Consider the following 25467-nt stretch of genomic DNA (forward strand, 5'->3'; position numbering starts at 1 on the left):
TGTGTCGTTGGTGAGTCGCAGCAGTTGGAGGTGGAAGACCAGAGCCAGCTGAGCCAGGACGAAGCAGTAAGCAACGACCAGCACACACAAGGCTGCGACAGCAAGGCCCGGATAGGCCACTAGATGCACGGCAACCACTGCGGCAGAGGTCTGGAATGATGTCAGTAGAGAACATAGAGGTGTCGTTGATGGTGAATGAACTGACTGGCGGGTTGCTTGCCCCTGCCCGGCGGAGGGTCAGCCACGGCGGCGCGGTCGTGAGCATCGTGGATGCCGCCGCCGCCTCCGTCCTGCTTCTTGTGGATGTTGCGGACGAACATCTTTGGTGACGGAGGCGGCGCCGGAAGATAGAATCGACGGACGCTTCGCAAGCAGGGGCGCCATGAGCCTGTCAGACGATGTCAGTGAGCGCGAGAGCAGTGAGTGAAGGGGATGTGATGCGTACTTTGGTCCCACAGCGCCCCTGCACCGGAGGGGAGCGCCAGAGACTCCTCGATGCAACGCCGAAGGTATTGTCTTGATGGTGGTGGTGGAGAAGAGGAAGAAGTCGAGAGAGGAGGAAGCGGGGGTTTAAGTAGCAGTTTGGCGAGGCACTGCTGCCTGATGGCTGGGCAGGCAAACATGAGCCAAGTGCGGCAAGCTCCATCAAGCTGAACGTTAGCTGCATACGCCCTGTCCTCCTTTCTCTACGTCTTTCTTGGGCCTGCAGAGATACAGTGCATTGTTGAAGGTGACTCCTGCCCATTGACAATCCTCTGGCCAGAATGACATGCGCAAGGTGAAGAAGGGAGGCCCGATTCTGCCCATGTCCTCTCCTGCAGCCCGACCTTTGGATCAGAGCCTCCTTCAGTACTGATGGCGGCTTGCTTACAACACTTCTCCCCCCATCACTACAGAGGCGGGCATGTTCTTACCACGACGGTGACCATGACTCAATAGACTTCCTCTATCGGTGCAAGGCCCTGTCCAGTTCTGCCAAGGGGAACAACCACGTCCAAGAAGACACTCGTCTCGCCCTCCTCCGCTGTACTCGATCTCGCTGCCATCGAATGATATTCAGACCTTATCCAGCATCATGCAACATGCGTCTCACGAACTCCGTGACAGTCGGACATTCCGCCCTTCCAATCGAGATCCGGCAACCTTATATCCTTCCACCATCCCTGCCAACAACCCAGTCTTCATTTCGGTAAAACCGGTCGGGTCACAACTCTGCTCGCACTTCATGTCCTTCTGCCCAGCAACAATACACTCTTTTGAGCACTTTTGAGATACTTTTCGCCTCTTTCGCAGTCGCTCGTTGGATCATCCTTTTGTACTGGAGTTCCATTTGGGTAATTCGGCTCGGCAGTCATCAGCATGGGATCCCGGCTGCTCGTGTTTGCGGCTCTGCTGGGTTCGCTGATAGGGCAGACGTGTTCTGCACTGGAGCATGGGCATTTGCATGGTGATGGCATACAGTAAGTGTCTCCGTGCTGAATGGGATGGCCCGTCGCATCTAGGTAGCGCGATACGGCGTCGAGGACATCGGCATATATTCATAGCATCACTCTATGTGGGCTAACTTACTCCCAGCCATCGCGCAGACATCTCTGACTCTCTCGACAAACGACAACTTCCAGACTTTGCACAGCGTAACTTGAACACTATCCGCGAGATCTATGGCCTCACAGTCTACCCCAACAACGTGCCAATCCTTAAACAGGGATGTGACAAAGCACTTCGACCTGGACTCTTCAGCCCATATGCTACTGGACGTGTCTCCCCCGTGGGCGATTTCACCGGCTTCAACGACTCATGCGAGTATTTCTTTGCCCTGGCGCCAAACCCTGAAGACCAGGAATTCCAAGGCCTGGGCATCTATCAGGCGGATGTAGTAGAGTTCACATCAGGGTGTCCAAATATTGCGGCGAGTGTAGTGTAAGTCTTTGCAGTTGAGAACTGTTGCCGCACCCTGATGCTCGCGATGTAGTGGTCTCTGGCCACCCATTGGCTTGGCGATAACATCGCAATGTCGTCTCCCAACTCTGACGTGTTGCATAGATACCTCCGCACTGCAAAGTACGACCAAAACACCCGCCAAATCGATCCTAGTCATCCAGTCTCGACACTCGCACAGGTAAGCAGGAAATACCTCTGGGATTGACTTACCTGTATCCCGTCTACTGACCACCTGTGCCTGCAGGTCGCTTTCTGGCAATTCGACGCCTATGGCCAAGTCGAACGCTACCACGCCTGGATCACCAACCTCGAAGCATGGATCAAAGCCGGCACAGGCGTAGACTTCAACGCCCTCCTCTACCAAAAGTTCGTCCCCGTCGTGCTCTGTCCCGGAATCCAACAACGCTGCACAGGTCAATACCAACAATACCTCGACGTCACAACTTGCATCTTGGAACTCGAACTCAAGCCTTTCGGATCCTTCGATGAAGTCTGGGGCGATAATGTCGCTTGTCGATTGATTCATTTAATTTTGACGCAGGTGAGACCGGATATTCATTGTCCGCATGTGGGACCTACGGGAGGTGGGAAGTGTGTGGATATTAATTATAGTATTGATTATTTTTCGGATCTGGAATTGTTTGGGTTGCCGGAGGGGAGTGTCTTTACTTGTGGTGGGCCGTTGACTGATCCGATGAACCCGGCTGCGGTGGGACCTTTTAGTGGGAGTGATGGGAACCCTCTGCCTGGAGAAGCGCAGCCGCCGATTCCGGATATCAAGCCAGCATTGGGGCCGTTGGGAGGTTTGTTGGATGGGATTTTGAAGAGGATGCCAGAGTGGTTGTGATGGTGCGGACCATGTCCTTTGGTTCATGTCGTCTTCGTATCGAGGGCACAGTCAGCTCAAAATAACTTGTCCTTCACGTTCAAGTCTGCAGTGCAAGTGTCAGAGTAAGAGTTCCATCATTGTGCTGGACGTGCAGCGATCTGTCAGAGATGTACTCATAATTGTCTTCGCCTGTGCAAGACCCCCATACGATTCCAGTCTGCGGAACATCATGTGCTGACTCTGCAGTTCTTTAGTCAATAACCTCACCTGCGTTGTCTTACGACAGGGACGATGGTGATCTGCGTCTTAGAGCTTGTCAATGGGTCTGGAGACCTTCGTCTTGTTGTTCGAGGTAAGCTGCTTGTATTGTCAGTGCCTGTGGAAGGGAACCGCGGCGCAGACTACCAGATTCGGACAGTGCTTAGATGCTGGACCAGTGCTATTACTTGGCTTCATGGTTACGATAATGACAATGCATAGACTTAGTCAAGAAATGATTAGGCTGCAGAGCTCTTGGTTTGGCGCCGGGATGCCTGTTGTTCACTCGTATTCGAGTGTTGTCGAACCCTATATTATGCGGACAAGAGTTTCCTGCTCTGTGCCGAGACGTACTTCGTACCGAGGGTCGCAACATGCTTCGTACTTTGCGTCTATCCGGAGATTCCGATGCTGGGACATTGAAGCACGAGAACGGACACACATTCCATCGAGGCTCCAGCGAACATTGAATACCAGAACGCGTGGACATTTTAACTTCGAGTCCTCTTCGGCCCAAAACGACGAAATGGGTTCCATGCGAAGATACTTTTACACGACAGCTCGACGAACAATCAAAGGTGCTTACAGCGTCAGAAACATCTGCAAGAATAGACTGGAGAGCTTTGTGAGTCGTGATCGATCCTTGGCTGGTAGAACGTCCACTCGGTAATCGACAAAAGCAGGTTGTGCACGAATAAAATGGACCGGGTACTAGGGATCTTTCCGTACTTCTGTTCTGCCCGCACTGGCAGATCTATGAAGAGCCAAGGCGTGGATGGAAGCAGACTTCCATTGTGTCACATTGATGAGCTTGGTCAATTCGGATTGATCATACTTGACACCGTGACTCCACGTTCTCCATCAGTTGAGAAGTAACACGTACATCAAGTCGAAAAAGTCTTGCCGATGTCAGTCTCCAGCACACAATCGAGAGATTGTGACCTCAAATCTTCTCTGAGTGGATCTAAGATCTTACTGTTGTTGGTACTTCAGAAACTTTTCTTGGTCCGGCTGACATGCAGTTCTGCAACAAGGCTGTCCCAAGCTGCCGTTCTCTCTAGAAAGACTGCACGGAATGCCAGACATCTGCCTCGTTCCGCTTTGCTTTGTGCATGAAAGTTCGCCGTCTGCATGAGACAGGTTGCCAGCCTGACTGTTGTTGGGTCAATTCACCTTAACACGAGGCCAGCACTTTGATACTGGCCTCTTCTTTCCTGCGACCCCGCCTGATCATCCCCTACGACTTGAGTGGGTACGGCGGACAAGCTCTGTTCCACTCCTGAAAGTATTCCCTTCCACTCACCTACGGCATTGAGACAGGTTTGAATAATGCCCAGCGATGTTCCAACACTCGTCTCTCGTAGCAGTTCTCTGCACAGCCGCCACGAGGCTTGATGCCGAAGGCTCGCTGCTGATCAATGGACCCAGAGTCAGTATAGACCCAGGACCGACGCATGTCAGCAATCATCTTGGTCGGAAGTCTATCATCGTCCACATAACAGGTTTCGCTGCTCTTGAAGGGAAGTAGGCTGTTTGCAACATCACCAACAGCTAGTCCTGCTCCTTGTAGAGTCGAACCAACACAACCTCCTGGAGGAATACGAGTCCTCGCTGGGCGAACAGATGCAATATCCACTTTCGACGCGGCATGCGGAAGTCCGCTGCGATTGTCGACGCTGCGCACATGGTGCATCGTCCTGGGCTTCGGATGATCAGGTATATAAGATTCCACGTCGGTGGTCTTTGAGATTTCAAATCAGCACCAGCAGATCAAAACTTTCTCGTTCCAAACCACATTCAAGGCCGACCCCAAAGCTCAAAGCATCACCAAAATGGCTCGCTTCTCCTGGTTGATCACTCTTTTCGTCGCCGCTCTCGGTGTCTCCGCCTGCAGTCCAGAGGACAACTGCTCGGATTGCCCCAGGAGTTTCGACCTCTGCACGTGCATCGGTGTAAGTAACAAATACCAGTGAATCTTGAGGAGGGTCTAGCGGGCATGGCTGACGCGATGTCTCTTGCGATCGAACAACAGTGGGAGAATTGCCAGACAGCAAAACTCAAGTTCGCCAAAATGGTCAAGAAGGACGTCATGGATGACATTGTTGTTGCTGGTTCAAAGCAGGGGTGATGGAAGTGGTGGAGAACCGAGGCGGCCAACAGCCATTCGCTTGTATCTGGACATGGCGGAGAAAGAAATAAGATGAGCACTCTTTACGGAAGCGGTTGGGATGCGTCAGAATAAGATCACGCTCCTTGATCAAGTAGATGGGAGCCGTGTGCTCACACTACACCAAAAACACGTTCGGCCGCTTTCGTGTCTGTTTCCAATACTCTGCGCTGTGTGTGTCAGAACTTCGAGGCCAAGAGTATCTGCTTGTTGGAGGCCTGAGCGTAGTAGGTTCTTCGATCTTGGCGGAATGTTGGTATGGCACGTGGCGAAAGGAGTCTGGCAACGGTCGATAATTCTCAACGCCAAGACTCAGTCGATGGAGAATTTGACGATCCTGCGATGGCTTCACGCTAGCCATAGTGCGATTGAAGGCTTGACCAGTGTAAGGAGCATAATAGTATGTGCTCGATACATGAGGTCTCTGATCGAGCGGGATGCAGCAACCGTCTCGCTGGTGCCAAGCCGTGCGGTGGAAGAGGTGCCATGGACCATTGCCCGGTGACTGCGTTCATCGAGAACAAGTTGTCGTACCACACCCGTTAGCTCTGCTCTACTTTCTTAGGGGCTTGCAATCCGTTCTTAGGCGGTCGCACTTGTCCAGAACCTGGCTCGAAGGCCCCCTACTGTAGACCAGCACATCCTGCTCCAGCCTCTTCTTCCACCTTCGAGCAAGACCGGCCACTGGCTCACCTTACAAAACCTCTGATGGCGTGGAAACCGAAGTTATTCCTTAACAGCGACAAACATAGCTGACAATTGTGGTCAGGCCACCTCGGAGCGCGTCTTCTCTCCTCCACCTGCGTCTTCGCAATCGTCCACTTCCACCACTCCGCGGCGTACACACATCCTCGTGTTCACCGCCGACGTTGCCTTCATCCACAGCTCTTGCTCCGACTTTCTTCTCTTGCCGGCCGGCTCTTCAATTGGCCGGATACGGGTTGTTCTGGTCCTGGCTCGAAGGAGGAGCGTTGATGCAGCCTTGGACAACGAACCCAAGTCGAAGATCGCGGCGCAAAGCGCGAAGGAGCGGGATGTAAGATGAGCGGTTTTGTAAAGATCGTCGTCCTCCCAAAAGAGGAGCCAGTGAATGGCACGTGTGGCAGGCAGGGGCAGCAAAGTTCTGCACGAAGTTCTCGCGGTACCCACAGAAGACAGCTTCAAATTTGGTTCCTCATCGACGTCCACCCCACAAGCCGACAGAGACTTGAAGTATTTCTCAGCGGGAGCAGGGTGGCAGCCAGCAGAGCCAGGATGGCGAAGATGCGCAGTAACGAGCTGAAACAGATACGATTTTCAGAGCATGACAGCGCAGATGAATTGAAACGATCGTAACATTGAAGTTCTGTGAAGTATGTACAAGTAATTGTCCAACATCGCCCTCTGCACAAGCTCCTTCCTCCGATGGCAGCCATGCTCCTAAAGGCAGCTGTGACAGGACAGCGATCAGACTCGTTTAAAAGCCAGCCACATACGACACACTGGAATCCATGTCCATCTCTTGCTCTCAACACTCTGCATGGCCCAATACAACTGCTGTCCACTGGAACGGAGGGAGTCGTGGTGATGGAGCAGCATCTGTCCCCGCGCGCCGGCGCAGTCTGGGAATGGTTGAGATTGACTTGAGTCAGCGGGTTGGCGGCTCGCGAGGCTCTCATTGCTCGTGGGTGCGTGACCGATGAAACCGCCAAGAATTCTGGCACCTGGATGTGGATTATCCGCGGCAACGCAACTGTCGTCCAGGGCACGTGGAGCCTGCCGCAAATTGCTCGCTCAGAGTCAGCGTCCAGGGCTTGATGCGGTGAGCGGGTTGCCTGCATAGGCAGTACCGAAGGCCTGTGGTGGTGGCGGGTGTGGCCAGCCTTGAGGCGCCGGCGGCAGCATGTACTGGCCGCCAAACTGCCTCTGCTGTGGATGATGATACGGCTGTGGGTTGTAGACGCATGGGCCTGGACCATTGGTTGGCATGTATTACATGAATGCTGGGTACTGTGCCGCTGGCATTGGTGGCTGGATGTACTGCTGGCTCGGAGCGGCAGTGTAATTGTCGTAGCCGTATGCTGGAGCCGAGCAGCACGACTTCTCCTTCTTCATCTGGCGTCGAGGATTGCGGTCGAAGCTCAAGGGCGGAGGACGATGGGGTATACCACAGCTTTGGGCGCTAGTCGGGGAACTCCGACATGATTGAACTGTTGCGGAACTTGTCGATGATGCAGTCGATACCCTGCACGGCGCTGCGTGGTCGTGCCAACGCTGGTTCTTGGTAACGTTGATAGCTGGGAAAGATCCTGCGCGCAAGTGTCAGTCAGGCTGCCGCCTCCATCACAGAGGACAAAGAAGGGAGACACTCACCATCCAGCGGCCCACCCGCACCGCACTGAACACCGTCTCCCGCTGTCGCGAGCGCGACGACGCCTGGCCAGTGAGCAGCAGCCTGTGAAATACGAGTTAGTCCATTCTGCGTTGAGGGCGTGAGAGAGAGCGGAGGAGAATATGTGCTTGAAGTGAAGATTGGGACCTGCTCTGTCGCCGTGGATGGGTCTGCTGCTCCTTCACATGCACTTGTTGATGTAGATATGCATTTTGAAATTGCCTTCACTTCGAAGCGGCGTTCATGGTGAAATGGTATGATCTGTAAGTGCTTGGGATGTCTTTGACTTACCCGGGCCCAGACGCCGCCGCGCTCCACTTCTCTTCCCAAGTCACAAGACTCGGAAGAAAAGAAAGGAACCCCGCACCCAGGAACTGTTTGCGTCGCTTTTGCCTTTTTGCATCGTTTTGTTAGTGGAATCTCTCTGAAATTTGATCGTCAGGAGTGGTGCTGGGGGTCTAGATGGCTCCGTGTTTGAGATGATGGACTGATGGAGTGACGGGGATGTGAAGTCTGCTGCTGACGGCATCTCAGGAAGGACGAGGCAGACAGAGCCAGCGAGGGTAAAGAAGAGCCAGAGTCGAGTGCACGATGCGGTGAGAAGCGAAGATGGGAGGAGCTCGCTGTCTCACCGCCAGAGAATCCAAGGGAGCCGCTGAAGGTGGAGATGGGTGACGGTGATGATGAGTGATGGCGGTTGAGAACAAGGGAGAATGATGCTTACCGCGACGCCCTCTAGGAGCAGGTTCTGTGGTTTGATATCTCGGTGGCAGATGCTTTGCCATGGTGGTGCGGAAGCAGATGGGCCGCGGTGATGCTGTTGATGGAAGCGGAGGAAGAGAAAGAGAAGTTCGAAGTTTGGGGGAAGAACTTTGGCATTTGAGCACGGCCTTCACGCTAGTGGACGTGCCGCGGCGTGCCTGCTTCCGTTTTGCTGCCTGAATGGCCTGCCAACGAGCTTGATGAAGAGAATCTTTGCTCAAGGGAGGGCGAAGAGGGGAACGATGGAGGAATAGGTTGCGGACGCACTTGTCTGCTTCGTCTGCTTCATTCCATGGCAGCTTGTCGAGTTAAGCGCGGTCCAGTGATCAACTAGTCTCATCGAAGAGCTTCAGAGTCAACCACGCCTCCACCATACAAGATCAAACGGCACCAGCGCGGCTGTCATCTCTCGAGCGCTTCCGAGGCACGAATATGACAGCTTGAAGTGATACAATACGGCGGCCCCTTCTCTCCGTTTTCCATTGGCAATATGAACCTTGCCTCCGGTCTGAGTCAGTCCTGTCGAGGCTTCTTGCCCATATTCATGACACCGCGATGACCGTCAGCCACCCTTTCCGCCCCTCCATCTTGTCGTCCGCCTCGCGAAAAACAGCTGAATGCAGGACGGCAATCTCTACTGAAGGCGCAGAATATCCATTGCTCCTCTCCTGACCCATGGGTCTTCAACCTATTGCTCGTCGATGTCAAGATCCCGCTGCACCCGCCGCCGGTTCTCCTTTTCTTCAGTTACGCCTGGCCGCACAAGCGCGAGGGACTGCGAGACGACGAGCACTCCGTGGTTCGAAGAGCGCGCTCGCTTCAGTACTACGCGCTTCGCAATTGAGAGACCAGTCCACGACTTGGGTACCACACTTCGTTCCATCCGCACTGCGTACGGCTATTGAGAACTCGAAAGCGCCCGCCAGCTCCGCGCATTGGGGTGGCTTCGCCCGGAACGAAAAGAGGAGGAGCCATACGTTGGATGTAAATACAATCTAGGCCAACTAGAGAAGCCTTACACAGCGTTCGAGGCGAGCTCCACGCAGCAGGTACCTGGGTCTCATCATCCTCATGGACATACTTCCGTTTTGCTGGTTACGATGGCTGGCGCCCTTCTCGATGACGACAAGATACAGCTCTTCTGAAGGAACAGCTTGAGCAGCCGCGAAGGTGAAACGTAATAGGAAACGGGGCTGTGAGAAGGTATGGTTGCCAGCTGCGAGCGGGTATGACCCAGGACGGATCGAGGTCGGCATGGCTGGCACATGATGAGGCACTTGTACTGAGAGTGCAACGAGACAGTCATATCTGCACGGCTTCGTATTCGTCAATTCATACCTTAGATGCTGTTGTATTTATCCATAAGTGTAGTCATTCTACGCTGAGCCCGGGAGACCCATCGTTTCTTCTCGTATAGACTATGGCCGCCTACAATTGCAGCATCACACATTGACTCGCACTCTCGTCGTTCGCGATTCTCATTGCTCAAGTTCATGTCTCCAATGCATTTGTTCTTGCTCACATGAACTTTGCGCGTGGTCGAGAAGCCCGTGCAGTCATGCCCAATCCAGAAGAGGGCAAGTCATACTGTTGTGTAGAATACCATGCTCTCTGTCGACCTAGAGTCACTCCGAGGAGTTCGCAACGCACTGCAATAAAGATTCTTCATGTAGTCATAGAGGTGTATGGACACAACGCAAGGTATCATGCCGTAAGCTCGTGGCCAAATCCAGACAGCCGAACCACGGTATCGCCCTTGGCGATCCTGGGCTCAGACGAGCTAAATCTTACCTCGTTGCCTGCTTCCCTCGTTGATTGTCTCAGCAACGCCGCATGCGGCTTTTCAATAGATGTTGAGTCCTTTGTCTTGACATTCAGTTGTCGAGGAACGGAGGGTGTTCTTTGTGCTCTGCAGCATGGCGGACCCGAGATGCGCCAGTGGGCTCATACGCCACGGGGGAATTGTCCGACAAGTTCTTCGACATTGACGAGCGCTGTCAGCTGCAGGTATATGACCGCGTATCATGGAGGAGTGCCTGCCGTACCGATAGCATTTTCGTCATGCAGCGCTCGTCAGTGTCGATCCGCGATGGGGCTCCGCTGCTCTGATCGGATCAGGAGGTTTCACAGCAACGCTGCCAACCCAAGAGCAGACCCTGTACGATGCAGAACACGAAGCAAAAAGAGGTGTGTATCGCATGGAGTCGAGGGAAGGGTTTCGTACGCGCACTATTTGAATCTGGAGGTCCTGTCTTGCATCTCGGCTCCGTTCTACCTCATCACCATACCGACCGATGGTGCGCCCGCCGTTTACTTGTTGTTCTGGGCTTCCAGAGCTGGTCCATCAGCCCAGCATCATAAGTCCTCCTCTTGTTGCTCCTGTAGTCGATCGAAGGTGCGCGTTTGACCGCTGGGCGGGATCGGGAGGAAATCGCGTAGTGTGTCTTCGGCGGGGATCTCTGCGAGGAGTGGGCGCATACCGGCGGACACGAGGAGGTTGCGATATGGAAATAGAGTCTTCGAGCCCGACGTGGTGAGTTGTTGTTAATTGGGGGCGCTGCGGTGGACAGCGGCTTTCGAAGGCAGTCATCGCAAGCTGCGGTTTTGTTGTCCAGCGCTCGGCGAATGTGTTTTAATGGATGAAAGGCTGTTGCGGGCGGTTGAAATGCTTTCTCAGCAGGCGACTGTTGCTTGCGAGTGGTAGATGGTCGATCTGCTGGACAGTCGGTGCCGTCAACGTGGTGGCTGTCACGCGCGGGTGCGGTACAATGAGGCGGAGGCCTTCTGATGCTGCAGGCGCCTGTGATATCAGTGCGAGGTACTTTTGCTGGATGAGATGGTTCTGTTGAGCTGCTGTAGCGTGAAGCAGTGACTGAGGGGCGACCGTCACTGACACAGCGGCTCGAAACGACTAAGTCCATCCAGCTGGCAAAACACTTTACGGCGCCAACAACACCGCGCACGACACAATGGCGCGGTCAAAAGGAGTGGAGCATCAAAAGCGATGGATCAAGCAATTTTTCGTGTCACTATGGATACTATTGAGGTGGTCGTTGGCCTGTACTGCTGAAAAAGCAAAAAAGAAGTCGATATCGCGGCGCACACCCCCAGCTTAGACGCAACACCAACACAGAATCGAACGGCGACACCAAACAAAACAGCAAAAAACCAGCTCCTTGCGGAGCTGGGGAAACTCATCTGCTGCATGTTTGCCAGACACAACAGTCATTGATTGGTTTCATTGCCAATTGCCCAATCCTCCGAACAAGCCTGAAATGAGGACTTACCTGATACGAGTGTTCCATAACACCAATGAGATCTCCGAGATGATCTCGAAAGTACTGGCTGAACCCGGGGTATATGAATGTCAAATTTGTGGCGGGGGTCTTGGTGGCTGCGTGGCTGAGCAGAGTGAACGGGAGGACTCGAGGAGGGGCTGCGCTTGGGCGATGAGGACGTTTTGGACAGTGTTTCTACACAACAACACATGAGAGGCTACTGAATGCATCCTCCCTGGGCCATAGAACACTTTGGTGCACACGATTTTGCACCTGCTTGGGTCAAAGAGTTCATGCCGTGGCCGGAGAAACGTGGCTGAGGAGGAGGGCAATAAGCCATTGACTTCCTCCAGCCAGTCGAGTGCCCAGAGAACAACATGACGGTCACGCTCAACAACTTCTTCACTGTGGACTGCAGCAGATCTCAAGGCTTAACGATGCCTAGGTGCACCATGCACGAAGACGTCGCTTTGGGTGGAGAGTCGCGACGATGAGAAGACCAGCGAGCCGTCAACCTGTCACTCCACCAACGCAAATGGCTTTGCAGAAGCGCAGTAAGAGAACAGGCAGCGGCGACGACAATGACTGCCTTTTTTCTGGATCGTAGCACACTTCGGGGTGCACGACTACTGATCTGTTTCATGCACGAATTTGCTGCGCTGGTTGGAGAAGCCGAGAGAACAGCTTGACAACGAGGCCGGGCAACTCTTCGTCCTTCAGGTCGGTCGACCGAGCTATCAAAGCCACTTTTGCTCCAATGCCCACGCTCAACTTCCCCAGGACAGGTCCTTGCTGAACCGCGAGCCATCTGCTTTGCCCCTGCTCCCTGATCACATCTCGTCTTCGCAGCAAAGCTTAACTTCCGACCTGCACCTTTTCACGAGGAGCGGTCTAATTTCAAGCGATCGGTAAGGGTGTACTCCGCGTCTGGACTGAGCGCCGCACCGCCTGCTCTTCCTAACTACACAACCCAACATGATCATTGAGTCGACTGCTCCCACAAAATCCTCCAGCAGCGGCCACGGACAACCCCATGCACGTCTCAGACGCGAAGCGGCACGTCGATCATGTCACGACGCGGATCTTGTCCGAGCATGACATCGAGCGAAGCAATACCTACGACGAGCCTCAAAGCCTCAGCATTCCGCTCCACCGAGAAAGCGAGGAAGTCTTGCGGCAACACCTGGAACAACATCTGTACCACGCCTCAACGCATCGTCAATAGCCATACCTCGATGCGCAGAAACAGAGGCAGCGGTCCAGAACTTCCGAGCGTTTTGCACTGATTTTTGAGAGAAGGCTTGATTCGCAATCCTCTAGTGACAACATCGAAGGCTTTCCTTCGGCGCGCTTGACGCAGACATGCGAACACCTTTACATCTTGCACGACTGAGTCAATACTGTCAGTGATGGACGCCTGGCCGAGACACACAATAAGACCTTCGAAAGCTTCATGATGGGGATCCGCGCACGCAGACTGACACGTCAGGAAGAAGCCCATGTCTCTGATCACCATGGGTCACACGCATATGTGATTCAGCATTCATTGTTACATAGCTGCACTCGAGCTCAAACAATCCTTTCAGCTTAGGAGGTAGTCGCATCTTATACCCAAATCCGCGGAGGCTCGATCGGTCGCGGTCTCTAATACAAATTGCGGGTGCATTCCAACTACCGCCTTCCATAGTTGCTTCATCTGAAGAACGAACAAGGATTCAGGTCAGCGAAGCGCGGCGGCACGAGCAGCGATTGCACGAGATACTCGTACTTGCACGATACTGGTCATCCTCATGGCACAGGGAACGCAGTAAGCGGAGAAGCTTTTACTTGTGCTCTGTCGAATGCTATGTATGTCCCGCATTTGATGTATGTAAGTGGACCCAAGACTGCAGAAATAAAAACAGTCGATCTTTTGCTTTTGCTTTTATCTGCGAGCAATACAAGCTGTATCAATTCGCATCTCCAAGATCACGGTGGTAGCGAGATCGCAATTCCAAAACCAGCCCACCCCGTGCATAGTTCTCCCCGAGTAGCTGTCCTTCTTTGCCTAGATCTGTTCATCATCCTCCTCGTCATCCACCTCAACGTCATCGCCATATCCCTCACCATCAATCTCATCATGCCAATCAACCTCCTCGAGGCCCGCCTCCTCAAACTCATAAATTTCGTCATCCTCGTCACCCGCATCTCCCAGCTCGGCGTTACGCTCCTTCAGATCCTCCAGCAGTTCAAACTCCTCTTCTTCATCCTCCTCCTCACCTGTTCCCTCTTCGTCAATCACATCGCGCTCCCCAAGGTCTCTCAACTCCTGCTCCTCCTCCTCCTCCTCTTGTCCATTAGCCTTCCACCCAACCCTCCTCTCTCCCCACGCCGCCCTAACTCTACACTCAAACCAATCCCTCCCCTCCTTCGCCCTCTCAGTCATATCCCGCTCACACTTCTCCACAACATACAAATCCGATTCGCCCGTAGCGCCACCAAGTCCAGGAGTCCCATGGTAGAAAGTTGAATCACCGCAAACGTAACCTGGCATCGCGCGTGCTCGAGGGTTGGCTTGAAGATCGGCGTGAAGTTGGTTGACGCAGGAGAGGAGAGCTGTGGAGTTGGATGTTGTGGTTGGGGAGGTGTAAGTGCGGATTTGGACGCGAGCTGTTGTCGGGTGGAGGGAGGAGAGGAAGAGGAGGATGGTGGTGAGAGTGGAGGTTGAGGGCTGCATTTTGTTGGTTGTGTTGTGTTGAGTTGTTGGTAGATGGTTGTTGACAGACAATTGTCGGTAGTCGGTTCTGGTTGTGTGTTGCGAATCGAGCGTGAGCAGTTGTGAGATGTTCGATGGCAGGCAGAGCAAGGGACTGTAGTAGTATTTATGGCTGCACGACTCTAAGGACGGTTCTGGATTTGTTGGTACAGCGAGAAGTCAGAACCTTGAGGACGTCCCCAAGGGGGTGGCATTTTTCTTTGACTTAAAACTTGGTGAGCTCAAGTGGCCTCAAAGGCAATACGCGGTGGACCAGCTCAGAACAAGATCTGTTGACCTGTCGCGGAGTGTCCGCGTGCGGGTCGCCGGGTAAGGGACATCATGAGCAAGAGCATCGGCCTATCAGAGGCACATGCAGCGTTTCTCAAGAGCGCGCCATAAGCCTGTACGCTTGAGTTCGAGCCCAAAAACACTTCGGTGACTTCGCCCCATGGCGATAAGGAATTCGTACGGCCTACGCCGTAGGCATAAGCGCGCGGCAAGAGCCTCGATCGGTCCTTGAGCGTTGTCTCAGAGGAGCTCGTATGTGCGCAGCGCAGGACCGAGAGGGTGATCCGACCTCGATCGCCGAGTAGTGTTCAAATGCTGTCTGCCATGTCCTGTGCTTGAGCACCTTACGCGGCACATACCTCTCCATCAAGTCCCGTAGACGTTGGCGATCCATTCGTAGTGGGCGACGCAGTGATACGCTCGTCTTCATCCTGCCCTTCAAGTGCCCACAAAAGCCTTCTCCTTCACCATCGTCCCACCAATAAACTCCCTCAAAGCCTTCCATCTCTGCTGAATATGCTCTTGTCCTCCACTTCCAGCATCACGCTCTCCCGATCCCGTAGCCACAACCTGCTGGCTCTCCGCCTTCGCCAGCTCCGCCAAATTTCGCTTGAACCGCTCCATCTCCCTCTCCTCGAGCACTTTCTTCCGCTTCATACTGCCCGGTCTGTGTTTCAGACTCTTCATGACCATCTTCCCTCCGTCTGCTGCAGGAACTTTCCGCCTTCGTCTTCGAAGCTTGCTGCCATTTGCTGTGCCGCTGAGTGCCATGCTGTCGTCTTCTTGTCCTTCCCCATTGTTCTGCGATGTGTCGGATACGCCTTCCCATTCCCATTCATCCTCAGCATATGGACCACTCTTCTCCGCTCCATTGTCGCCGCTGCTGTTCTCGACTTCCATCTCGACGTCTTCGAGGGCGGATTTCATCTCGTCGAGATCGGTTTTGAGTTTCTTGTTCGGTCTTCGGGTTTTGCTGACTCCATTACCGCTTGATCTGTCGCCTTTGCTGATTCCTGAGCCTTCTCGTACACGGGTAAGAAGCGCATCATGCTTGATGTCTCGTTTCGACTTTTTGGTCAAGCGCGAATTTCCTTGCTGGGAGAGAAGATATTCGGATTTGAGGTTGGCAAGGGCGGGAGTTGTAGAGGTCGCGGAGGTCGCACGAGAGGCACGCGCCCGAGCGGTGGGACGCTTGGCCATGGCGGAGCAGGGTCGACGGTGAGGTGGTGGGGTGAAGTGTGTCTATACTTTGAAGATCTGAGATTCGAGATTCGGGAAAGATGAGATTGGTGCCTGAGGCAAGAAAGTCATGGGTGAAGGTTTGAACTCCCCACTTCTCTTTCAACGACATCTCACATCTATACATCATCTGGGACGGGAGTCTCCTACGCCTCGCAAGACCGTCTCGAACTTTTCTACTCTGGTACACAGAAAGAATGAGTTTGCACAACGTACACTGCATGCCATGCAAGAAGATATGTGTCGCTGGAATTCATGACCATGCGAACAGGATACTTCCACTGAGCTGAAGAAACGCATTGGCAAATGCGCTTGTGCCCGGACTGGACTGCCGAATCCTTCCGCTGCAGCTACCTCCTCGACAACACAGTCCCTCCGAGATATCCGACGCCAGCAAAGCGATCAATCACAATTGGCATACTTCAAGAATTGTCTGTACGACGACTGACCTCGCTCCCATAACGACCATCTGCAGATTTTGACTGGAGTTCCGAGTACGCCGCAGATGTTCGCTTTGGAATTACGGCCTTGTGCACCTCGCGCATGTGCTCCACCATCTTGTCTTTTCTCCCGAATCCATAACTGCCCTTCCGATGGCATTCTTGCCACTGGCAGTCATACCAGACGGGCGATCCTGGAGCCGGATGCATAGCACGATAGTGACGCTCGAGATCCGCCTTTCGTCCTGCAGCATAGGTACAGTTGGGCATTAGGCAGCAGTGATCGATGCTGGGAGTCTGCTGTCAGCCATATTTTCGTGCTGGTGGCGAACACGCTGAGGCATGCTTACGGAGCTGGAAACGGCAGTTGTGACGATGTACTCTGTTTTGGTGGGGCATCGTCATGAATGTACGACGCATATGATGTAGGCTGGCCCGTGGCCGATGTGTATGGGTAATACGCTCGTGGGATCGGTGAGTAGCTCCCGGACCAACAATTCGTTGTCCGTTGGCGTCAGGCTCCGTGGCATATTGCGGATTTGAAGGACCGGTGTGGGGTTTCCAGGACATGTCGCCAACTGCTGTGCCCAAAGCACCTCTGCACGGTAGCGAATGGGTTGCAGATGAAATGAGGGAGGAAGCGCAGGTCATATCCAGCTCGGGGGGGGGCTGATGGACAGCTGTGCTGGTGGCGCACATGAGCTTGAGAAAAATCTTTGCAACGAAGGATCGGTGCGAACAAACTCGCAAGCGCGCAAGCGGTGCTGCCCAGCGCAGATGGAGAGCTTGCAAGTTTGGACCAGCAGGAACCCGCCGTCGGACACCATCGCCTATGCACGCGCCTGAAGATGGAGTGCTGACTTCGAACGAATGGACCACGCGTGCTGCATGTCGCAGACACACCGGAGTTTTCGCCTTTGACGTGGTCGGGGTGTGCTGAGCAACACGACATGGGCCATGATTCGCTCCATCGACGCACCGCTCGCGAAAGCGAAACGCGGAGATGAAGACGTCGCTCGGGTTGGAGATGTGCAGCGGCGCCGATTCTCCTACTTGGGCAGATCACCTGGTCGCTTGCAACTGCTCGCGGGAGCGTTTCCGTACTGGCCTGACATGACCGCCTTGCTGCTTGAAAGTGCAATTCAAACTTCGAACCTGGCAGCAAAGGCCACTCAGTCGGCGTCTCACTGGGTACACTTTCCTCCGCGACGTGCACAAGCTTATCCAACACCGTCTCCAAAGATACCAACACCTCCGCCGATCCGTGCACGCCCAAGATCGCCAGAGACAAATACCACCAAGACAGCTGCATACGCTGCTGTTGCTGCAAAGATATTCTCCCTTGTTGCACTCGTGCTTATACGGATGCCGATCGCGAACAGCAGAATGAAGAGAATCAACAGCCCAAGCCGAGCGTCAGGATTGTGCACAAAATAAAGTGTTACTATTGAGCCCGCAAGAAGCAGAGCTGCGATGCTGACACTAATGCTCGACACCACCAGCTGGACGCGGCGCTCTTGAAAATGCTCGGCCTTGTCGTCTTTCGACCCAGCTAGTCTCTGTCTGGAGTCAGCGCATCAGTCTTCGCAGCTGATCAGGTATCTGGTTTGCCTACAGTGGTCTGGAATGGCCAATGCTCTCGAACGAGGGACGACAGTGGATCGGCCTCTGGGGGCGTTTTGAGTGCGATCAGATCGGCTTCGTCATCCAGCATACTTGCAGCCGGCCCTCGAATGTTTATCTGGTCAAATGCATGCCGGTATGCTTCGATCACTCTAGCAGATGGCGCCTTCAGTCGTGCCATTTCGCTCGCTCGAAGAACGGCTTGCTCTGTATGCCTGTTCAGTGTGCAACAACAGTTGTTCGACGCTTCTGCATTGCTCACGATATCTATCCAGCGATTCTTCGATTTTCTTCAGCAGCTCCACAAGCTTTCTCTCGTCTCCATCGCGCTCGGCGGCAAGCTTGTTCAACAGCCGCGGGTTCTGCATGCATACTATCAGCTCGCCACTTGCGTTCGTGCTGCTTGCATAGCGGTCGAAGTCTGATAGCTGTTGACGAAGATCGAGCAAATCACTTTGCAAATGAGCAAGCGTTCGAGCGGTCAAGTCGTTAAATCTGCGAAAAATGTGCGTTTCCTGGTCTGGGTCTCTCGCTATGAAGGACGCCAAGCCCGGAAGTCCTTCAAAAGCCGTCTCCAAACCTTTCTCGGGACTGGTGTCCATGACAGTGTGTTTTTCGCAATCTTCAGAACTATCAAGCTGTCATGATGCTGCACAATCTCTAGAGACGGTGACCCAGATCCTGCGTCAGCGGCGCGGGGCTGTGGTGGGCGGGCTGAGCTCGCTGTGGCTTGCACAGCCTCATCGAAACAGCGGTCAGGCGAATGCAAAGCCGCCACGATGTTATACTCGACAACTCCAACTCTGCTTCAAACACTAATCCAACGAGTCGAGGCGGTGGGCATGGCATCAGTGAGAGTGAGTTGTACGAGATATCACGACGTGGTTCTGAGTAGCTAACGACAAATTCCAGCGTCTACCCAAATGAGTTTGCTCGGACTTGACTGACGACGATTTCCCACCCGCGATGGCTGAAGACTATCTGCCTCGTACACGCGCGGACTTATATATATATTCAGCGATGCCTCCGTCACCGGCGCGGTCGCCCTCTCAGAATTTCGGGAAGAATCGGCAAATCGCCGCGCACCACGATGGCCGCAAGCAAATATTGCCTGCTTACTCCTCCTACGCTACCTATAGTCCTATTCCTCAAGTGTATGCAACTAGCTACACCGCTGAGGCTCTTGGGCGGCTGTCTTTTGAACACCGCCGGAGCGCGTCTCGCGAGTATCTTGCTAGCCAGCGTGGGCGTCCACTATACGCGGAGTGTCGACCCCTAGTGTCAAAACGATCCGCCAGTCGAGAGCTAGCCAAGCCTGGAGGACGTCAGTCACCACGATTAGAGGCAAGCCCGAAGCAGCTTCAGTATGCCACAGCATGGACGGCTGCCAGATGCAGGGCGCAGGCGCAACGGCGAGCACTGCCAAAGCGCGTCAGTTCATACGAATTGGATCATCCCAGCACCTTCACCCGCTACAAACCGCACTCTCTCAACACCTGCAGCGCAGTTGCGGATGAATGGGATGCTGACGAGCTGCCCGAGATGATGAGCGAGAATGACATCGAGCACGCTTGTTTCGCGCAGCGTTCCTCGCCTACTATTGACGAGGTGAGCGGGATCGGCGACGGCTTCGTTGCGCAATGCTCGTTACCCACTCTGGGCGAGCTGCTCCAGGATGTCGTTGAGACAGGTAAAGACGTTCAAACAACCAGCGAGATGGCCGAAAATCTTGCAGTCGCAACGGCCAGCCACAACATGCGGGAATGGTCAGCGACGCCGGAACCCGACCATGTTCCACTGCCAATGGCGCGGAGCGCCAAAGTGCTGCGGGATTGCATCGCCACCGGCTCGCTGAAAGGCACACGTGTGGAGGCGCTGGCCGACAGCTGTGCTGACAATTTCATAAGCGACGCCTACCTTCAGATGCAGGGCCTACCCTACAAGACAGGCAAAAGACGAGACATTCGCGTCGGCAATGGACGAACGGCGTTCAGCACCCTTGGCACGATCCGCTTGCCCTGGAAATTTCAAAACGAAGCGCACGTGGAGTACCATATCGACTTTGATGTCATTCCAGCACGCTTCTGTAGCTACGCCATTACCTTGGGTGGCACGTTTTCGTTAGCTACGAGGACGCTGGCCGAACGCTTCGAGGACCGCATCTTTCGGAAGCCAAGGCGGTCGGTCCTTCCACGCCTGTTCTATTCTGGGGCGTCTCACGTCCGCGTTAAGGGATACTGTGAGGGCATCAGAGTGGCCGCTTTGGCGGACACTTGCTCTGATCTGGACCTTCTGTCCCCGGAGATGCTCGCGGAACTGGGCTACGAGCAACACGATATCTTGACGGACGACGAGCATTGTGTCTTTGTCGAGCTACCAGGAGGACTGATTGTAAGGACCTCGGGCATGGTCCGGGATGTTGAATTCCGCCTTGGAAATGGTTGTGCCGATGATAGCTACATCCGCGACTTCTACATTCTGCCAGGGCTGCCTGCCGGTGTTCTCATCGGCGAAGACTTCTTGTGGGAGAGTGATGCGTTTTCCAAATACTGCGACGACTTCATTGAGCTCGACGACGAAGACTTTGCAGAAGACATACAAGAAGGCATGTTTCTGAATATCAAACTGGTCCAGCAGGCGAGATCTATTTTCGCTAGATTCAACAAGCGAGGTACCTTTGTGACAAGACAATCTTCTTGATAACGGCTAATGTATCACGCAGCTTTCGACAAACCTGACTCTGAAGCACACATCAAGTGGCAAGCACAGTGCAAAGACATACTCGACAAAATTGACGCCGTGCACAATCAGCATATGGAAGAAGAGCAAAAGAGAGACGCAATACTACGCTTGGAACAGACCTTCCGACAAGTGAGACAGAAGAAACCGACTGCACCGACTCGTGTGAACCGCAGTCATCGGCCACCATAGACTCGCCCAACATGAAGATCGGCCGCGCCAACCTCATCAAGTCCTGAGCTGCATCCCTTACTCAAACAAGCGAGATCAGGCGCCGCAGAGTATGATCTTCAGCCGTCAACGCATGCCTCTATTCCCTCACAAATGATGGCTTCCACGTCGTTTTCTTTCGACTGGACAGTAGGTTAGTACTTGTGGATCTGGCATAGAATCCATGGAAATTGACTAGAATTCAGGTAACGAAATCAACAAACCGGAACTTTCAGACGAACTCGATCTTGCTCATACATCTGCTTGCGCCTTTGGGTTTCACTGAACAGTCCGGAAATCATGCTTGCTAACGCGTTACGATATTTTCTCGCTCGCTGGTAAATCCATTTTACTATTTTTGCCTGTTTGCGAATGCTGCGTTTGAGTTGGGAACATGGACGGAAAATCAATCTTTTTGGTACACGATCGAGCACATTTATTTTACTTCTTGACATCAGCTACCGACTTCTTCAAACATTGGCTTAGTGGAACAGCTGGTAGAACTCTTCGGCTACGCCTGACCGATGCCACTCAGTCTCCCTCAGCTGCTGACGACGATCCGCGCGGTGTCTCCGCTCCCGCATCGCTTCACGACGGACTCTGTCAGATCGCAAGACCTCAGCTGCACGGTGCCGCCGGGTATCTGCAGCCTCCCGAGAATCCCTGATTATTGGGCCCGATTTTCGCTTCTTCAGTTTGTTTGCTGCTTTTGTGTTACCTCGCTTACCTCTGACAGTATCATCGGGCTCGGGAACCTGCGTGGAGCCTTTTGATGATTGCACTATCACACCGCCGATGATCTCAGGCACGATCTGAGCTTCGAGAGAGGTGCCCCAAACCCAGCCGCTGGTCACGAAGGCGAAGCATTCTTGCTGCTCATCGACGGGCATGGAAGCCCAGTTCTGCGAGATGTTAGCTTGATACTCCGACTCAATTTCATGAACTACGTCAAATGGTCCTTCGTTTGCACGTGGTCCGTAGTGGCTTTCGTTCATGATACGCAGGGAGCTCATTTTCGATATTGTTTCGATGCGGCCAGCCGCGTGCGAGCTCTTGATTTGGAAATGAGCTTGCTCGAACAGGTTCAATCTGGCTTACGAAGAGTCGGTCTGCCAGGATCCCAGCAATGTTTTATTTGCTTCTGATCGCACAATCCGTCGGCAGCGGACGTCTTGTTCTCAAGGCGGCTTTATGCTCCGCTTTGTCGTTTGAACGACGATCCGGACAACGGCATTGTGCAGACATGGCAAGGGTCTGATCAAGAAATCTTGCAGTTCTTCTTTGTCCTCAGTGGGTCTGATCGCTGACGTTGTTTACAGATCGTCACATCCACAAACATGATGCTGCCACGCCGAGCAAAGTGGTGATGAGGCCCGCGGCTAGATGCTTCACCCAATACATCAAGGTGGGGATGAGGAAGACAGTCTGTCGTTCTCGTTTTGCATCGCTCGATGACACGGGTTGAGCAGGATTCAAAAGTGCAACACTGCCTCCAGTCAAGCCCGAACACAAACCCACATTCTCTTTCATCCTCATCTTGCCTCTTTTCCTTTTCAACATATCCACTGAGCTCCATCTATATACGCAATTCGCAAGATCACTATACACACTCGTCTCAACAGACCACCCATGCAATACGCCTCTTGCGTCTTGGACACCCACTGACTGCCTCGCGTCCGCTGGACATCCGGATACCCTCGAGCGATGGCTTTTCTAGAGTACGACCGCCGTCATTGCCTGGCTCTGGCTTGCTTTGGACATGTTCGCGCTGTCCACGAAAAGTCGAAGCCCTTCAAGTGCGCCTTCGACGGCTGGAGCAGACATTTCGCGTATGCTTGTTGAGATACCTTTCAACAGATGGCCCATTCCACTCGTCCGCTAGTTACGATCCAAAGACAACTGCCCGCCTCAAACACCTCCTGTCCCGACAGCCAGTCTTTCTCAGCGCGGCAGAAGCGAACGCAAAGCCAAGATCAAAGGCACATCGGTCGCACTCCATTCACAGTTTGATTCTCTCGCCTTGGCACGCCTTGGCTTGCCCCGCTGGAACGCTCCGCTTCATTACTTCAATGCTTTCACATTTCCTACTGTATACGCCTATACTCAACAACACAACACTTTATAACAACCTCCCGAACCAGTTCCTGGAGCTTCGCCACCTCGTCCAGCCATACTGCTGGCGTCTTTGTTCGCCGACCGCGCTGGACATCATTGCACAGCGGGTGAATGTTCTGCAGGTGTTCGGCGTCGGCCAGGCATGGGGACTACAGCATAGTCTTCGCTCGTGCCTGGCCCCCATGTCTATCCCAACTACCGTCCCTAGTAACGACACATCTCTTGTCGTCTCCAACGACATTCGGAACCAGCACGACGCCTGCACGCCTGTACCGCCAGCCGACGACTGCCACGCCTCCAACGTCATGTCCCACCGGCTCCTCGCGCCAAAGCATCGACTCCTCCATCAACTTCTGTTTGTCCGGACCCACCAACTCCTCGCTCCCAAGCACCGAATCCTCCGCCAAGTAGCCGAAGCGCAGAAGTTCTGGAGATCCTCCGCAGAGAATTGAGCGAGATTCGTGGTGACGTTCATACTTCCAACGGCGGCACCTACCAAGCCTAGTAACGAATTTCGGTCACGCTGATTGCCGCACGGCGACTGTCGCCACTCGAGGAAGAGAGCAATTCTTCATTCGCTTCACTCGCGGGACTATACATCTTATTCAGACCACCTATACGCAACTTCGATCTTAACAATACGCAACTTCGATCTCAACAATACGCAACTTCGATTCCGACTATACGCATTTGTCACATCATCACTGCGCGATACGCCAATTACGCAGCACATCCATACTACGACTGTACACACTTGGACGCTCTCACGCGGAAGTGCCAGCACGTCTCGGTTGCAGATTGTACTCGCTGGACTACTTTTTCGCTCCGTGCGGATCCAACACCCAAGCTACCATTGCTGTTGGGTGCCCACTGTACAGCAGCAGGAGGAAACAATCACGGAAGAGTTCAGCACAATCGACTTACACGCACAGGACATCGACCCTTTCGAAGACGAGGAAGAGCCGATGCCACACGTGAACAAATCCGCCGCACCGGCTCCAGCCAACTGTCCACCCCCATTTAAACCACCGGCTACGCGTCGCAACGCAGCTACACCGTCCCCTGTGGCACCACCGAGGCACGACGAGTGCAGTCTCTGAGGCGAACAAGCTAGCCCTCGACCGTTTGAAGGCAGAACGAGAACGCGAGCAGAATCTGAAAGATGCGTGCTTGACCATCGATGGATAGAAAATCATGCGCGAAATTCCCGGAGCGGGCAATATGTCTTCTAGCGATACATTGCTGGGCAACTTGACCGCGCTCGATGCCGCCACGACGACTTCAGCGGCCTCGTCTCTGCTGGATGCTATTCCTGTGCAGCTTCCTACATCCGCTGCTCGTCCGTTTCCATCGAAGCAGAGTCAATGCCATCCGCATTCGCAACAACTGGCGCATCGCGAGCCTTTGCCGGGGAGAAGCGCAAGCGCAGCAATTCTTTTGATGTGCCATTCTCTGATCGGCACACTGCTCGTGAATGCCCTGCTGCAGACGAAGGATTCCGGACGACCAGAGGCGCTTCGTGGTGTCCTGTCGTCTCCGGAACGCATTCCACCCCGCCTGTTCATTTGGAGGTGCCTTTACTGTTGAAGCTCAACCTGTTCCAGATCCGATGAAGTTGGAACTCCGGAAAGAACGAGGGTCGTCTGAGCGAGTTCACCAGCTTTGCCTTCCAAGATTTCCTTGAAGGAGACAAACGTTCCCACTCGCTTGAGAAAGTTGTGATTCGAGTGATCAACGCTGCCCCCGTTGGACTGTGAGGCGAGTAGGAAACGGCCGTGCAGAAAGAGCGAGACACTCATGCGGTGCGGTACAACGCTCAGTGATGGATGCGGTTCTTTCGCCTACTGGACGAGCACGATGACTCTCTCAGGTCGTGCAGGAACAGCAAGAAGCCGCCACCAAAGTTGGCCAATCCTCGTCGGCGAAGACAAACGTTCCCACTCGAGCTAGGGGCGCCAGCTTGCCCGCCCGACTGTGTGAAGTCACGCCCAGCATTGTGCTCAGACGCACAAAGTCCGTGGCTTCCACGACGCGCATGTCTGCAGAGACGCCCTTCGACAAATCTCCGATCGTCATCTACATCAAGCAGGATCCTGAAGGCGACCACACGCCTGAGGCGGTCCTCTTCGCCGGCCATGGCACCGAACTTGATCCGCGCTCTACAGCTTTCGTTGCAGCTCATCTCGTAGACTGGGATCGAAATTGCATCGCAACCGTCTTCAGCCTTCGTCCTACAGTTCTGCAACTGTTGTGAGCCCAACCCTGACCCCAAATCGCTCGGCTGAGGCCACGCCGGATGCAACAATCCAGATGATCGGCCGCTGCTCTCGGCTGGAGAAGAAAGAAGAGGACGGTCAGGAAGATGGGTGCGAGACAGAAGAAAAGTCGAAGGAAGGAGGCGATCCCTTCCAGTAAAGAAGGTCGCAAAGAAGACGAACCATACGGAGAAGCAGAAGCAGGCAGACATGGA

The 25467-nt window shown here is 53.9% G+C and overlaps 6 protein-coding genes across 6 annotated transcripts; 2 read left to right on the forward strand and 4 right to left on the reverse strand.

The window, feature by feature from the left end:
- Positions 1-1359: 1359 nt before the first annotated feature.
- CKM354_001292000 (uncharacterized protein) lies at positions 1360-2788 on the forward strand (the record flags this gene model as incomplete). Its single annotated transcript, XM_044808455.1, has 4 exons — positions 1360-1460; positions 1576-1920; positions 2044-2119; positions 2186-2788. The coding sequence occupies 4 exons, from the start codon at positions 1360-1362 to the stop codon at positions 2786-2788; spliced, it is 1125 nt and encodes a 374-aa protein (XP_044664390.1).
- Positions 2789-13653: 10865 nt separating this feature from the next.
- CKM354_001292100 (uncharacterized protein) lies at positions 13654-14322 on the reverse strand (the record flags this gene model as incomplete). The annotated part of the gene is made up of 1 exon (XM_044808456.1): positions 13654-14322. The coding sequence occupies one exon, from the start codon at positions 14320-14322 to the stop codon at positions 13654-13656; it is 669 nt and encodes a 222-aa protein (XP_044664391.1).
- A 747-nt stretch (positions 14323-15069) lies between these two features.
- On the reverse strand, positions 15070-15831 carry CKM354_001292200 (uncharacterized protein; the record flags this gene model as incomplete). The annotated part of the gene is made up of 1 exon (XM_044808457.1): positions 15070-15831. One exon carries the CDS (start codon positions 15829-15831, stop codon positions 15070-15072), a length of 762 nt encoding a protein of 253 aa, XP_044664392.1.
- A 1699-nt stretch (positions 15832-17530) lies between these two features.
- On the reverse strand, positions 17531-18535 carry CKM354_001292300 (uncharacterized protein; the record flags this gene model as incomplete). Its single annotated transcript, XM_044808458.1, has 3 exons — positions 17531-17869; positions 17926-18140; positions 18196-18535. The coding sequence occupies 3 exons, from the start codon at positions 18533-18535 to the stop codon at positions 17531-17533; spliced, it is 894 nt and encodes a 297-aa protein (XP_044664393.1).
- Positions 18536-18953: 418 nt separating this feature from the next.
- On the forward strand, positions 18954-20864 carry CKM354_001292400 (uncharacterized protein; the record flags this gene model as incomplete). The annotated part of the gene is made up of 2 exons (XM_044808459.1): positions 18954-20604; positions 20656-20864. The coding sequence occupies 2 exons, from the start codon at positions 18954-18956 to the stop codon at positions 20862-20864; spliced, it is 1860 nt and encodes a 619-aa protein (XP_044664394.1).
- Positions 20865-21364: 500 nt separating this feature from the next.
- Positions 21365-21895, reverse strand: CKM354_001292500 (uncharacterized protein; the record flags this gene model as incomplete). Its single annotated transcript, XM_044808460.1, has 1 exon — positions 21365-21895. The coding sequence occupies one exon, from the start codon at positions 21893-21895 to the stop codon at positions 21365-21367; it is 531 nt and encodes a 176-aa protein (XP_044664395.1).
- Between the last annotated feature and the right edge of the window lie 3572 nt (positions 21896-25467).

The sequence above is a fragment of the Cercospora kikuchii genome (genome assembly GCF_019650295.1).
Source record: "Cercospora kikuchii DNA, contig_00009, whole genome shotgun sequence".
NCBI classification, from domain to species: domain Eukaryota; kingdom Fungi; phylum Ascomycota; class Dothideomycetes; order Mycosphaerellales; family Mycosphaerellaceae; genus Cercospora; species Cercospora kikuchii.